Here is a 14,175-nt window from a genome sequence, read left to right on the forward strand (position 1 = left end):
TATCCCTAGATATCACAAGTAGTAGTCAATACTGCCATCGATATCCCTTGATATCACTAGTAGTCAATACCGCCGTCGATATCCCTAGATATCACTAGTAGTCAATAACGCCATCGATATCCCTAGATATCACAAGTAGTAGTCAATACTGCCATCGATATCCCTAGATATCCCTAGTAGTAAATACCATCCTTGATATCCCTATACTTGTATATCACTAGAAGTAAACACAGCCCTATAAATCCCTATATACCACTAGCAGTATTTAATAGCAGGAGTTTTGCCAGGTATATTGGCCAGGTAATTGGGTCATGTCCTAATTGTAAGAATATTTGTCACCATTTTGTATCAAATCCAAGAAATAGTAACAAAGCTTTTATGTATTTGGCAAAATATTCTCATTAAATTTTATGTTGCACTAAAAATATTTCCCTCGCAAACTTTGTAGGCTCCATCTGTTGAAACTACCAGCAAAAAATTATTATAAGATTCTATGCTTTTTGATGCTTCTTCAGAAGTTGCTTGACATATTTTTCCCTGTGACCTTGTAAGTAGGTCAATGTCATTTTCCTTCTCAAATTGGTTAGCTCTATTCCAAAATGCTACCAGCCAAATCTTATGAATCCATTCCTCTTAGTTCTTGAGAACAAATCCTTTAAAATGTTGTTGACCTCTGTGACCTCTAAAGTAGGTTGAGGTCATTTTCATTAGCAAACTATGGTGAGCTCTATCCCAGGAAGTCACCAGCCAAATATTATAATTTTATGAGTTATAATTCTTCAGTAGAAGTAGTTTGAACTGTTTGACATATTTGAACGCTGTGACCTTGAAAGTAAGTCAAGGTCATTTTTATTTGCAAACTTTGTTGGGCTCTATCCCAGGAAGCCACCAGCTAAATATAAAGATTCTATACCTTTCAGTTCTTCAGAAGAAGTCGTTTGAAGTGTTTAACACATTTGACCCATGTGACCTTGAAAGAATATCAAGGTCATTTTCACTCTCAAACTTTGCCATGCTCTATCTCAGGAGGCCATCAATCAAATATAAAGATCCTATACGTTCAGTTCTCAAGAAGAAGCTGTTTGAAGCATTTAACGTATTTGACCCCTGTGACCTTGAAAGTAGGTCAAACTAATTTTCATTTTCAAACTTTGTTGGGCTCTTTCCCAGGAAGCCACCACCGAAATATAAAGATTCTATACCTTTTAGTTCTTCAGAAGAAGTCGTTTAAAGTGTTTGACACATTTGACCCATGTGACCTTGAAAGTAGGTCAAGGTCATTTCATTCTCAAACTTTGTTGGACTCCATCCCAGGAATCCATCAGCCAAATATGAAGATTCTATACCTTCGGGCAGGTGAGCTAATAACAAGAGGCCCAATGGGCCTGCATCTCTCACCTGGTATAAATCTCACACTTGTAACCTTAAAAGTGATCTAAAATAAAGCTACAGGCAAAATATCAGTATTTATGATTAAAATTCATTCAAAACCTGTTAATTTGTTTTGAAAACATTTCATCTCAGGATGCAACTTGCAAACTATCAACATTCCAGGACCCATGGTTATTCAGAAGAGGTCGTTTAAAAGATTTTAAACAAATTTGACCCCTATGACCTTGAATATTAGTCAAAGTCATTCACTTTAACAAACATGGTAGTCCTGGTTCCCAGCATGCTATTGACCAAATATCAACATCCTGGGCCTTTTGGTTATTCAGAACAATTTGTTTAAAGATTTTGAACATATTTACTCCTTGTGACCTTGAATTTGATTCAAGGTCATTCATTTAACAAACTTGGTAGTACATCATCCTAGTATGCTACTGACTAAATATCAACAGCCTGGGCCTTTTGGTTATTCAGAAGAAGTTGTTTAAAGGTCTTTTTTAACAACTGACCCCTGTTACCTTGAATATAAGTGAAGGTCATTCATTGAACAAACTTTGTAGCCCTTCATTTCAGCATGCTACTGGTCAAATATCATCAACCTGAGCATTTTGGTTATTGAAAAGATGTTGTTTATCTGACCCCTGTGACCTTGAATATTGGTGAAGGTCATTCATTTGAACAAACATTGCATGCTTCTGGCCAAATATCATCACCCTAGGCCTATCGGTTATTCAGAAGAAGTTGTTGAAAGGTTTTGAACATATTTGACCCCTGTGACCTTGAATATAAGTCAAGGTCATTTATTTGAACAAACTTGGTAGCCCTTCATCCCAGCATGCCTCTGGCCAAATATCATCACCCTAGGCCTACCGGTTATTCAGAAGAAGTTGTTGAAAGGTTTTAAACATATTTGACCCCTGTGACCTTGAATATAAGTCAAGGTCATTTATTTGAACAAACTTGGTAGCCCTTTATCCCAGCATGCTTCTGGCCAAATATCATCACCCTAGGCCTTATTGTTACTGAGAAGAAGTTGTTTAAAGTAAAATGTTGACGACGGACGGACGGACGACGGACGGACGACGGACGGACGGACGACGGACGCCGCACCATGCCATAAGCTCACTTCGGGCCAGGTGAGCTAAAAAATGTACTCTGCACAAATAAAATAATTTCTTCCAAACTGATGGGTTTTGATTTTAGCGACAATTAAATGTTTTTTCGCGACAGTCTCGTGCGATAACCATCTAAACATTAGGCAGGTTACATCAAAGTCTCTTGTCGTGTGTACACGACAACGGGGATGAGACGGCCCTTTATTTTGTTGTCTGTACACGACAACGGGGACCAGATGACATATTGTGTTGTGTGTACACGACAACGGTACGGAAAGAGTTAATGGTATTCAACTGTGCTCATCAGGGAAAACAGTGCAAATGAAAATAGAAATGATGAGCAACAACACCACGGAATCTGGTACAAAATATTATGTTAAATTAACATCGATCCTTGTTTTATTTTGTACCCGATTCAGTGGTGTTGTTGCTCATCATTTCTATTTTCATTGATTATAGTTGTTCAGTTATGCATCTCTAGCTATGAGAATATAATATTCTGTGACATCTCTAGCTATGAGAATATAATATTCTGTGACATCTCTAGCTATGAGAATATAATATTCTGTGACATCTCTAGCTATGAGAATATAATATTCTGTGACATCTCTAGCTATGAGAATATAATATTCTGTGACATCTCTAGCTATGAGAATATAATATTCTGTGACATCTCTAGCTATGAGAATATAATATTCTGTGACATCTCTAGCTATGAGAATATAATATTCTGTGACATCTCTAGCTATGAGAATATAATATTCTGTGACATCTCTAGCTATGAGAATATAATATTCTGTGACATCTCTAGCTATGAGAATATAATATTCTGTGACATCTCTAGCTATGAGAATATAATATTCTGTGACATCTCTAGCTATGAGAATATAATATTCTGTGACATCTCTAGCTATGAGAATATAATATTCTGTGACATCTCTAGCTATGAGAATATAATATTCTGTGACATCTCTAGCTATGAGAATATAATATTCTGTGACATCTCTAGCTATGAGAATATAATATTCTGTGACATCTCTAGCTATGAGAATATAATATTCTGTGACATCTCTAGCTATGAGAATATAATATTCTGTGACATCTCTAGCTATGAGAATATAATATTCTGTGACATCTCTAGCTATGAGAATATAATATTCTGTGACATCTCTAGCTATGAGAATATAATATTCTGTGACATCTCTAGCTATGAGAATATAATATTCTGTGACATCTCTAGCTATGAGAATATAATATTCTGTGACATCTCTAGCTATGAGAATATAATATTCTGTGACATCTCTAGCTATGAGAATATAATATTCTGTGACATCTCTAGCTATGAGAATATAATATTCTGTGACATCTCTAGCTATGAGAATATAATATTCTGTGACATCTCTAGCTATGAGAATATAATATTCTGTGACATCTCTAGCTATGAGAATATAATATTCTGTGACATCTCTAGCTATGAGAATATAATATTCTGTGACATCTCTAGCTATGAGAATATAATATTCTGTGACATCTCTAGCTATGAGAATATAATATTCTGTGACATCTCTAGCTATGAGAATATAATATTCTGTGACATCTCTAGCTATGAGAATATAATATTCTGTGACATCTCTAGCTATGAGAATATAATATTCTGTGACATCTCTAGCTATGAGAATATAATATTCTGTGACATCTCTAGCTATGAGAATATAATATTCTGTGACATCTCTAGCTATGAGAATATAATATTCTGTGACATCTCTAGCTATGAGAATATAATATTCTGTGACATCTCTAGCTATGAGAATATAATATTCTGTGACATCTCTAGCTATGAGAATATAATATTCTGTGACATCTCTAGCTATGAGAATATAATATTCTGTGACATCTCTAGCTATGAGAATATAATATTCTGTGACATCTCTAGCTATGAGAATATAATATTCTGTGACATCTCTAGCTATGAGAATATAATATTCTGTGACATCTCTAGCTATGAGAATATAATATTCTGTGACATCTCTAGCTATGAGAATATAATATTCTGTGACATCTCTAGCTATGAGAATATAATATTCTGTGACATCTCTAGCTATGAGAATATAATATTCTGTGACATCTCTAGCTATGAGAATATAATATTCTGTGACATCTCTAGCTATGAGAATATAATATTCTGTGACATCTCTAGCTATGAGAATATAATATTCTGTGACATCTCTAGCTATGAGAATATAATATTCTGTGACATCTCTAGCTATGAGAATATAATATTCTGTGACATTTCTAGCTATGAGAATATAATATTCTGTGACAGATCTAGCTATGAGAATATAATATTCTGTGACAGATCTATACTATTCCACCAGAAACAGATACACAACAGCCGAGCTAGAACCTACATCTTTACTGTGACAGAGGTATACACACATAACACCAGCCATTGTTAATGTGAGCTGGTAAATAATGAATGGCTTCCACGTGACCACTGTTAACATAGGCAATTATAACTCCTTTACTCTATCAGCTGTTGATCAAACCCTGTATCACTGTTCAGTCATACATCCACTCATCAAAATAGGTTTGCATATCTTATGCAGATATATATAATTAAATATATATATTTAGATGTAACAGGCGAGAAAAATGCACAGCCAGACCGGGATTCAAACCCGAGATTTTCCTAACTCTAGACAGACGCTCTACCAATTGAGTTACCTGGTTGCAGATGATCGACCCAGTCCATTTCTACTACATGTATATTGCAGCTTGGGTAACCCAAAATTTGAGGAGAAAAACCACTGACCAACGGCCAATACCTGGAAGCATTGTAAGACTGAAACAGACAGTGCAGCCTTGCTTCAAGGTAGCATCTCTTTAACAGACTTTAACAATACTCATTAGATTTGAATAGGGACACACCTATCAACATGTTTTCATCACTCAGAATAAATATTTCCCTACATCAGGTCATGGACAGTAGCAGCTGCATCAAGTGGTACATTTATGCTGAATTTATGCTAAAAATGTAATGACTGTGCTCTATAACTTTGGACATAGCATAAATTTGGTTAACTATGTACATTTTATCTGAACTTTTACAACAGTATCAAAACAGTAGCTTTTATGATATCGGATCAACTGTAGAGTCTGAAAGTGTGATGAAACGAGAGGCCCAATGGGCCTGCATCACTCACCTGGTATTAATCTCACACTTGTAATCTTACAAAAGTGGACTAAAATACAGCTACAGGCAAAATATCAGTGTTTCATTCATAAGAACCTATTAAAATATTTAAACATATGACACCTGTGACCTTGAATGTCGAACAAGGACATTGTAATATTAGGTTGAACAGAGTTTATAGTCTTTCAACCCAGCACACTTCTGGAAAAATATCATTACCCTGGACCTTTTGGTTATACAGAACAAATCATTTAAAGATTTAAACATATATTGACCACTGTGACCTTGAATATGGGTGGAGGTAATTCACTTGGTAGTCCTTCATCCCAGCATCATGTTACTGGCATTATCCTAGGCCTCTTGGTTATTCAGAAGAAGTTGTTTAAAGGTTTAGAACATATTTGACCCTGTTACCTTGAAAAAAGACAAAGGTCATTCATTTGAACAAACTTTATAGCTCTTCATCCCAGCATGCTACTAGCCAAATATCATCACCCTAGGCTTCTCGGTTATTCAGAAAAAGTTGTTTAAAGGTTTAAAACATATTTGACCCCTGTAACCTTGAAAGTGGGTCAAGGTCATTTATTTGAACAAAATTGGTAGCCATTCATCCCTGCATGTTACTGGCCAACTATCATCACCCTAGGCCTATTGGTTACTGAGAAGAAGTTGTTTAAAGTAAAAAGTTGACGCCGGACGGACGCCGGACGCCGGACGGACGACGGAAGCCACACCATGCCATAAGCTCACTTGGCCCTTCGGGCCAGGTGAGCTAATAAAATGGACAGAAACATAATTCCCTCTGATCTTGTCAGGAGCTTGCCAACAAATAGACACAACAAAAGGTTGTGAAATAATAAGTATAAACATATGCTGATCACTTACACCCAGGATTTGTCCCTCCCCTTTCCAGGCTGGACCCATGAACTTGTAGTAGTCTTCTTCCTTCTGTCGCTTCTTAGCCTCCTCTCTTGGTCTGAGGATACGATCCTTGTAACTTTCTGCCTACAGTTAGAAAAGATGGGCAAAATGAAAATTGAAATAAAAAAACAATACTGTATTCGATCCAATAAGTACACTATGCACTTACAAAACCACAAGAGGGGTGCATTTATGCTCAAACTGGCCCAAAACGACCATGTTCGTATCAATTCAAACAAGCCTCCCAGATTTAGTTACAGTTGCCATGTTGTCGATACGGAAGCAAGTCATGCATCTGCGATGTTTTTGCAAGATCTTGCAGCAACAGAACTTCCTGTTTAATATGGTGCTAACTAATCATGTTTCCAGGGGAAAATGATGATGTTGTGGGAGTTTTCTGTGATAAATGATAATGTTGTGGGAGTTTTCTGTGATAAATGATGATGATGTTGTGGGAGTTTTCTGTGATAAATGATAATGTTTTGGGAGTTTTCTGTGATAAATGATAATGTTGTGGGAGTTTTCTGTGATAAATGATGATGTGGGAGTTTTCTGTGATAAATGATAATGTTGTGGGAGTTTTATGTGATAAATGATGATGTTGTGGGAGTTTTCTGTGATTAATGATAATGTTGTGGGAGTTTTATGTGATAAATGATGATGTTGTGGGAGTTTTCTAAGACAATCATGACTGACAATGTGATCACTGCAAAACCAATCGTGGATGGCATAGACTCAAGCGGTAATGACAGTTTTTACAGGTAGTAATTTCATGAGGTAAGTGAAGAAAAAACTGTTTTAGAAATGACAAAAAATCTTGAATTTAACAGTAACGGAACCACTATTGACATGTCAGATTTGAACAAACAGATCTATGGGATGATTAAGTGAGTGATAAATCATAATGAAAATTATTGTGTTTTGGATCAATTGGACTTAAAACATTTGCGCAATCTTTCAAAGGACAAATTAAACAAGCATACTGAGTATTGCTAAAGCAATACATGTCCCCTACCGGCTCCCGCTAGCTATTACACTGTAATGATTTATAACAAGAGGCCCAGAGGGCCTGTATCGCTCACCTGAATATGTTTAAAATAATTGGTATGAAGTAAAGATATAGCACTCCATAGTAGGTGCTGTAAGTACATATGAAATTTCAGAAAGATCCATCCAGTACTTGAGATATAGCGAGAACAAACTTCAAACAGAGCCCCACCCCTATTCCCCTAGGGGGGTCATACCCACCAATTATACAAAATTGAGACCCCTAATGGTCCAAGGATGCTCCAGACCAAATATGGAAAAAATCCCTTAATCTCGATGGTCGAAGAAGGATTTAAAAGGTTTTACCTCTATTTCCCCTATTGGGCCCCGCCCCCCAGCCCCCAGGGGGGCCACACCCACCGTTTATACAAAATTGGTTCCCCTTCACTCAATGATGCTTCATACCAAATTTGGACAAAATCCTGTCTTTCGTACAGAAGAAGAAGGTATTTGAAGAATTTGCTATGTTTCCCCTATTGGGCCTGCCCCTCAGGCCCCTGAGGGGCCAGACCCACAGTTTATACAAAATTGGTTCCACTTCACCCAAGGATGCTTCAGACCAAATATGGAACAAATCCTTTCATTCCGACAGAAGAAGAAGGATTTTAGAGAATTTGCTATATTTCCCCTATTGGGCCCCGCCCCGCTGCCCCCAGGGGGGCCACACCCACCATTTATACAAAATTGGTTCCACTTCACCCAAGGATGCTTCAGACCAAATATGGAAAAAATCCCTTAATCGCGATGGTCGAAGAAGGATTTAAAAGGTTTTACCTCTATTTCCCCTATTGGGCCCCTCCCTTCTATCCCCAGGTGGGCCATACTCGCTGTTTATACGAAATTGAGTCCCTTTTGTCCAAGGATGCTCCAGACTAAATTAGGATAAAATCCCTCAATCCATATGGTAGAAGAAGGATTATAAAGGTTTTATTTCTATTTCCCCTATTGGGCCCCGCCCCGCTGCCCCCAGGGGGGCCACACCCACCATTTATACAAAATTGGTTCCCCTTTACCCAAGGATGCTCCACACCAAATATGGAACAAATCCTTTCATTCCGACAGAAGAAGAAGGATTTTAGAGAATTTGCTATATTTCCCCTATTGGGCCCCGCCCCGCTGCCCCCAGGGGGGCCACACCCACCGCTTATACAAAATTGAGTCCCCTTGGGCCAAGGATGCTCCAGATTAAATTAGGATAAAATCCTTTAATCCCTACGGTAGAAGGAGGATTTTCAAGGTTTTACTTCTATTTCCCCTATTGGGCCCCGCCCCGCTGCCCCCAGGGGGGCCACACCCACCGTTTATACAAAATTGAGTCCCCTTGGCCTAAGGATACTCTAGACCAAATTTAGTCAAAATCTACTTGGCCGTTCAGTACTAGTAGCGTTTTAAAGGAAAAGTTGACGGACGACGGACGCTGCGGTATGGCATAAGCTCACCATGGTCCTTCGGACCAGGTGAGCTAAAAATGGTGTCCTTTGGTGTTAATTTGGGAAAATGAAAAGTATACAATTAGCTTGTACCTGAATTTAATCTAATTTTTCTATTCTACATTACCATCAATCATATTGTAAAAAAGAAAATCAGAATAAATGAATTTCCATGCATACTGTGTATAACATACGCATTTGACACTTTAAGTTCAGTATACGTCATGAACCGATTATATCGATTATGGAATTTGTTATCGATAATCGGATCAAACAGGACAAATTGATCGATGTTCGATTATTATATCTCGATCATCAGTCCATCACTGGCTTCGACTTATCCAGGATTTTGTATTAATAGTAACGGTGGCCTTGACCTCAACTCTACAACCCTGAAACTCAAAATTGTCTGAGATATTATGATCCTTTGTAATTGTGTGAAGTTTGATCAAAATCTCTGATGGAATGAAGCTGCTAGAGCGCCGACAAGGATTTTTCTAAAAATAGTAACAGTGACCTTGACCTGACAATCCTGAAATTCGAACTTGTCCGAGATATTATGGTCCTTTGTATTTGTGTGAAGTTTGATCCAAATCCCACAAGGAATGCGTACTGTACGTGCGTACTGTACGTACGTATGTACGTACACAGACGGATGAAGAGGAAACATATAGTCCCAGGTTTCACCGGTAGGGGACTAATAACTTTACAGAGACAATTGGCATAATCCTGAATCAGAAAATAATGCAAGAAAACTTGTCTATATTAAATATATTGCATAGTAATATAAACACTAAAGGGCAGTCTGAATTTGGTCAAAAGACTGAAGATTATATTGGTAGATCAGGGAGTGTATAAGCAACCTTATTATGGGTTCTAATTTAGCATATCCATCCTCTTTCCCAGAAAAAAAGGTGTGCTTATAGATCAGGTGCCCTTATTACGTCGAATAAGGTATAAGGAATATAGGACAAGTTATTTAAAAGAATTACTATTTAATGCTCAGGTTTATAAGCATGATCTCGAGGAAACTGAATAGATGGCACAATACTTAATTAAAACACAAAACTATTTTTCATATTACCAGTAATTTTTTATTCAATGAAAATTCAAATTCAATTCATTGATAATAACTGTGCAACAGATTTCAATTGTACATAGGATAACGGTGGCCGTCTATGTTTAAATGCAAGTGGCCTATCATTTGGCTGTTCTGGTAGATAAACAATTTGGAACAGCCTTTAGCTTGACAAAAACTATCAGAATTTACCAATTAAATATACAACATTTGATATATAGCGCCCTATCTAGCTAACATAAGCCACTCTAAAGCACCTTACAGTTCATAGATATACAATTCTTGTCCGAATATATATTAATCAATACAATATTGAGGAATTCGCAGGAGCTGCCTTATCAGGCACTAACTACTAGTCCTATGCCACCTGGCTAATATCTCCCCATGTGTGTATGCCTGTGTGTGTGCTGGAGATGTATTGTGTTCTGTTTGTAGTGGGACCGTGCTTCCAACGGTATCATTTATAGTGCCACCTCACTTGAATGCTACAGCACAGATACCGCAACACCCACCCCAGACCATTTTTACTCCACCTGGGTTGTTGGAGTTGTGTGGGCAGGAGAAAAAACACTTTCTCTGAATATTCCATGTGTACAGCGACTTCGGGGATCGAACTCCCGCCGCCTGCTTGGAAGGCTGGAATGTTAACCACTCGACCAATCTGACCAATTGGGTCACATTTAGAAAATACAATAGAAGTCCGAGTGTGTGATAATGGCTGCCATGTGGTTACAACACCTTGGGTTATTGAGTGCATGTCAGTGACACGCTGTAAATTAGGGGTGTCACAATACGCCAAGAGTGTATCCCGATATATTGCAATACAGAACGAATATACTGCGATACTTTCCCGAATATATTGTCATAGGAAAGATGTGCTCAATTTTATAATAAGTTGTTGTCAGAATATTATCAAACTTAATCATATATAATATGTTTTACATAGATTTTGGAAGATTTTTGTCAAACCAACCATCGATTACAAAATTTGAACTATTAAAAGCCTGCTTTATGCTTATTGGCATATCTGTCAGAACTTGTAGTAATTTGCAAAGTAAGATAGCAGATATATAAAAATGTGCTTTTGAAAAATATTGCGATACAGCAATATTTCATTTCTGCATTGTGGTACGATACGATATACCTATTTATTACATACTTACTAATAAATACGGGATTTTTGTACATATACGCTACGTCACAATTGCTCTAACCCATATCAGCTGTCGCCGTATCACACACCAAAACCCGTATCAGCCCGCAAAACCCGTATCAAACCCCTTTTGGAATTTTTTGTTTTTCAAAATTTCAAAAGAAAAGTAGATCATAAGATAGAAGATCCATCCTTATTTTATTAGTAGGTATATAATAAACAGAATACAACGGGCTGATACTGAGTGTGATATGGAAAAAGGCATGTATTATTCTCTATGTATTGCGATATACCTGTTTTCTGATATATTGTGACAGCCCTACTGTAAATATCAACAAATGTATAACCTCAAGCCAAACAAACCCATATTCACATAACTTATACCTGGTATTATACTTCAATATGACTATACATATAAAACCTGTCTGAACCCTCCCCTTTCTAGTACCGATCTCTCTCTATAGGATGGCTATTGTATTTGGTCCTGTCACTTGATAACAAAATGTATGTCATTTTGATATGAAATGTTGAATCCAGATCCTGTTTATTGTGGGTATTTGCTTTGTTATACAGAGTTGACTTACAAGTTAAAATTCTTTGCAGATAAATAACCTAAATCCAATATCTGTCATTTATGACATTGTATACAGAAACATTCAGACACTAGATAATATATTTATGATGCCTTAGTTCTTGTTAAGTAGGTTAAATGTTGATACAGAAAAACTTGGGATGCTTTAGAGAGCTTTGTGAGAATGTACTACCACAAAAGGTGTGTGTGTGTGTGGTGGTGGGGGGGGGGGGGGAATTATTATTCATACTAATGTTGTAAAGCAAATAATATCATAATATACTGTTACCTTTTACCTCGTCTTTCAGTCGGTCAGGCAGAAATGCATAGTTAGGGACTTAATTGACTTTGAAATTTGCATTTATATGTTCATTTAAATATGTTGTTTTATTTGCCTTCAAATTACTTTGCCTAATTTACAAAAGAACAATAAACATTTAATCAAATCTAATTACAATACAGATTGTACACATAGTAATACCAAATACTTTAACACAATTTATTAGTTAACTAAGGCATGCAACATTTTTTTATTTATTTTTTGTAACTTTTTTTCTACCAGCCCCTTATAGCAGCTGTTTGAGGCCTGACAAGACATGAACAAGTGAACATTTAAAACAGCACTGTTTAAGATAAACATCATTTAAAGGGTACAATTATAACACGCCTACAAGACAATTGGGTTCAAACATGTCACCATTGATTTATTTTAGAGCTTAATGAGCAGAACATTTAATTGATAATTAGTCTTAATTGAGAAGTTCAATTATTTTTTCTTCTGAAGTAAACTCATCAGAATGGCAATTTTTTCTGCAGACACTGCATGTACATGTACTTATGCCTTTCATGAAAAAAAGTTCACAATATTTGTGGAAAATACAGAGGTACAAAAATTATATCTGAAACAAGAGGTCCAGAGGGCCTGTATCGCTCACCTGTTTCTTTTGTTACATGAAACTGACATACAAGATACTTCAGACCAAATTTGGTAACTAAAACACAAGACATTTTAACATCTCTTTAACACTTTTTAATATATTGTTGTTTGAAATTTTAATTTTAAAGCTTTTAACCCACGTTGACCTTTGACTCGGGCTAGCACCTAAAGTTGACATTTGACCTCATTACTGTAATAAAGAAAACTTATTATAAAGAAAATTTACAGCTGGTCTACATAACATACCCAAGTATCATGACTCTAAACCAAATGGTTCTTAGGATATTGTTGTTTGAAGTTTTTAACATATTTGACCCCTGTTACCTTGAAAGTAGGTCAAGGTCATTTTAATAAGAAATTTTATAGCACTTCATCCTAGGTACCTACTGGCCAAAGATCATGACCCTAGGTCCTCCAGTTCTATAAAAGTCGTTCAAAAGAAAAAGTTGACGGACGGACGACAGAGTACGGCATAAGCTCACATGGCCCTTCGGGCGAGGTGAGCTAAAAATTAACCACACTTTAAACATGAATGATATGTTTCAATGCTGTTATATGTTACTAGTACAATAATTATGTCCTGTTAGAAACAAAATATACAGTGTCATCGGTTCATATTGTGTGCAGATTCAGGATCTAGCTACTTAAGCAGGACACTGACAGATACTTAATCAGGTATTTCCTAGAATGAACCAATCCTGTACATTATGATGTGGGAAAGACAGGAGTGATCTATAAACGTGTGTGTTGTTTGATACTTGTCTATATCTGTCTCAGAAAAAGAAAACAATTTTCTATTTTACCTACTTATCAATAAACAAGAGAGCTGCCATGGGGCGGTATTTCCCCCACCCTCACCCCTCAAAAAAAAAAAACATGCAGAATTATGTAAATAAATTGTACTAGAAAGGGTATATTAAGGCAGTAATCAGTAAAGCTGTAGGACTTTTTGTTCCAGAAAAAGAAAATTACCAAAGAATTATAACTCAGCAAGGAAGGGAGCACTCATCAGTGCCCCTGAAACAGTGTTACACTCTGCTTTGCCAAGATGGATATGTATGCTGTTTGCGATGTTTGCTTGCTGACTTAATTAAGGCAAAATTAAAACTGCCATTCACTGCATAGACAAAGAAACTTAAACAAGAGGCCCATGGGCCTTAACGGTCACCTGATATATTTATACAGAGAGTTGATTTTGTTTTTAACATGAACAGAAATATTATTCAAAGTGACAAAAAACAATAAAACCACCTTATTCAATATCTAGCATACAGATTTAAGACTAAAAAGTATTTGAAACTAGCACCTCTGATTCTAAACAAGAGGCCCAGAGGGCCTGTA

The 14,175-nt window shown here is 36.6% G+C and overlaps 1 protein-coding gene across 3 annotated transcripts in view; it reads right to left on the bottom strand.

Annotated features, from left to right (window-relative positions):
* LOC110451512 (UBX domain-containing protein 8-like) overlaps positions 1-14,175 on the bottom strand; it is a 68,310-nt gene that overhangs the window by 42,444 nt on the left and 11,691 nt on the right. For all 3 annotated transcript variants that reach the window (XM_021499576.1, XM_021499575.1, XM_021499574.1), the window contains exon 4: positions 6,583-6,702. In XM_021499576.1, the coding sequence (XP_021355251.1) occupies positions 6,583-6,702 (120 nt within the window). The remainder of the gene's footprint in view (positions 1-6,582; positions 6,703-14,175) is intronic.

The sequence above is a fragment of the Mizuhopecten yessoensis genome, unplaced genomic scaffold, assembly GCF_002113885.1.
Source record: "Mizuhopecten yessoensis strain PY_sf001 unplaced genomic scaffold, ASM211388v2 scaffold6113, whole genome shotgun sequence".
In the NCBI taxonomy this organism is placed as follows: domain Eukaryota; kingdom Metazoa; phylum Mollusca; class Bivalvia; order Pectinida; family Pectinidae; genus Mizuhopecten; species Mizuhopecten yessoensis.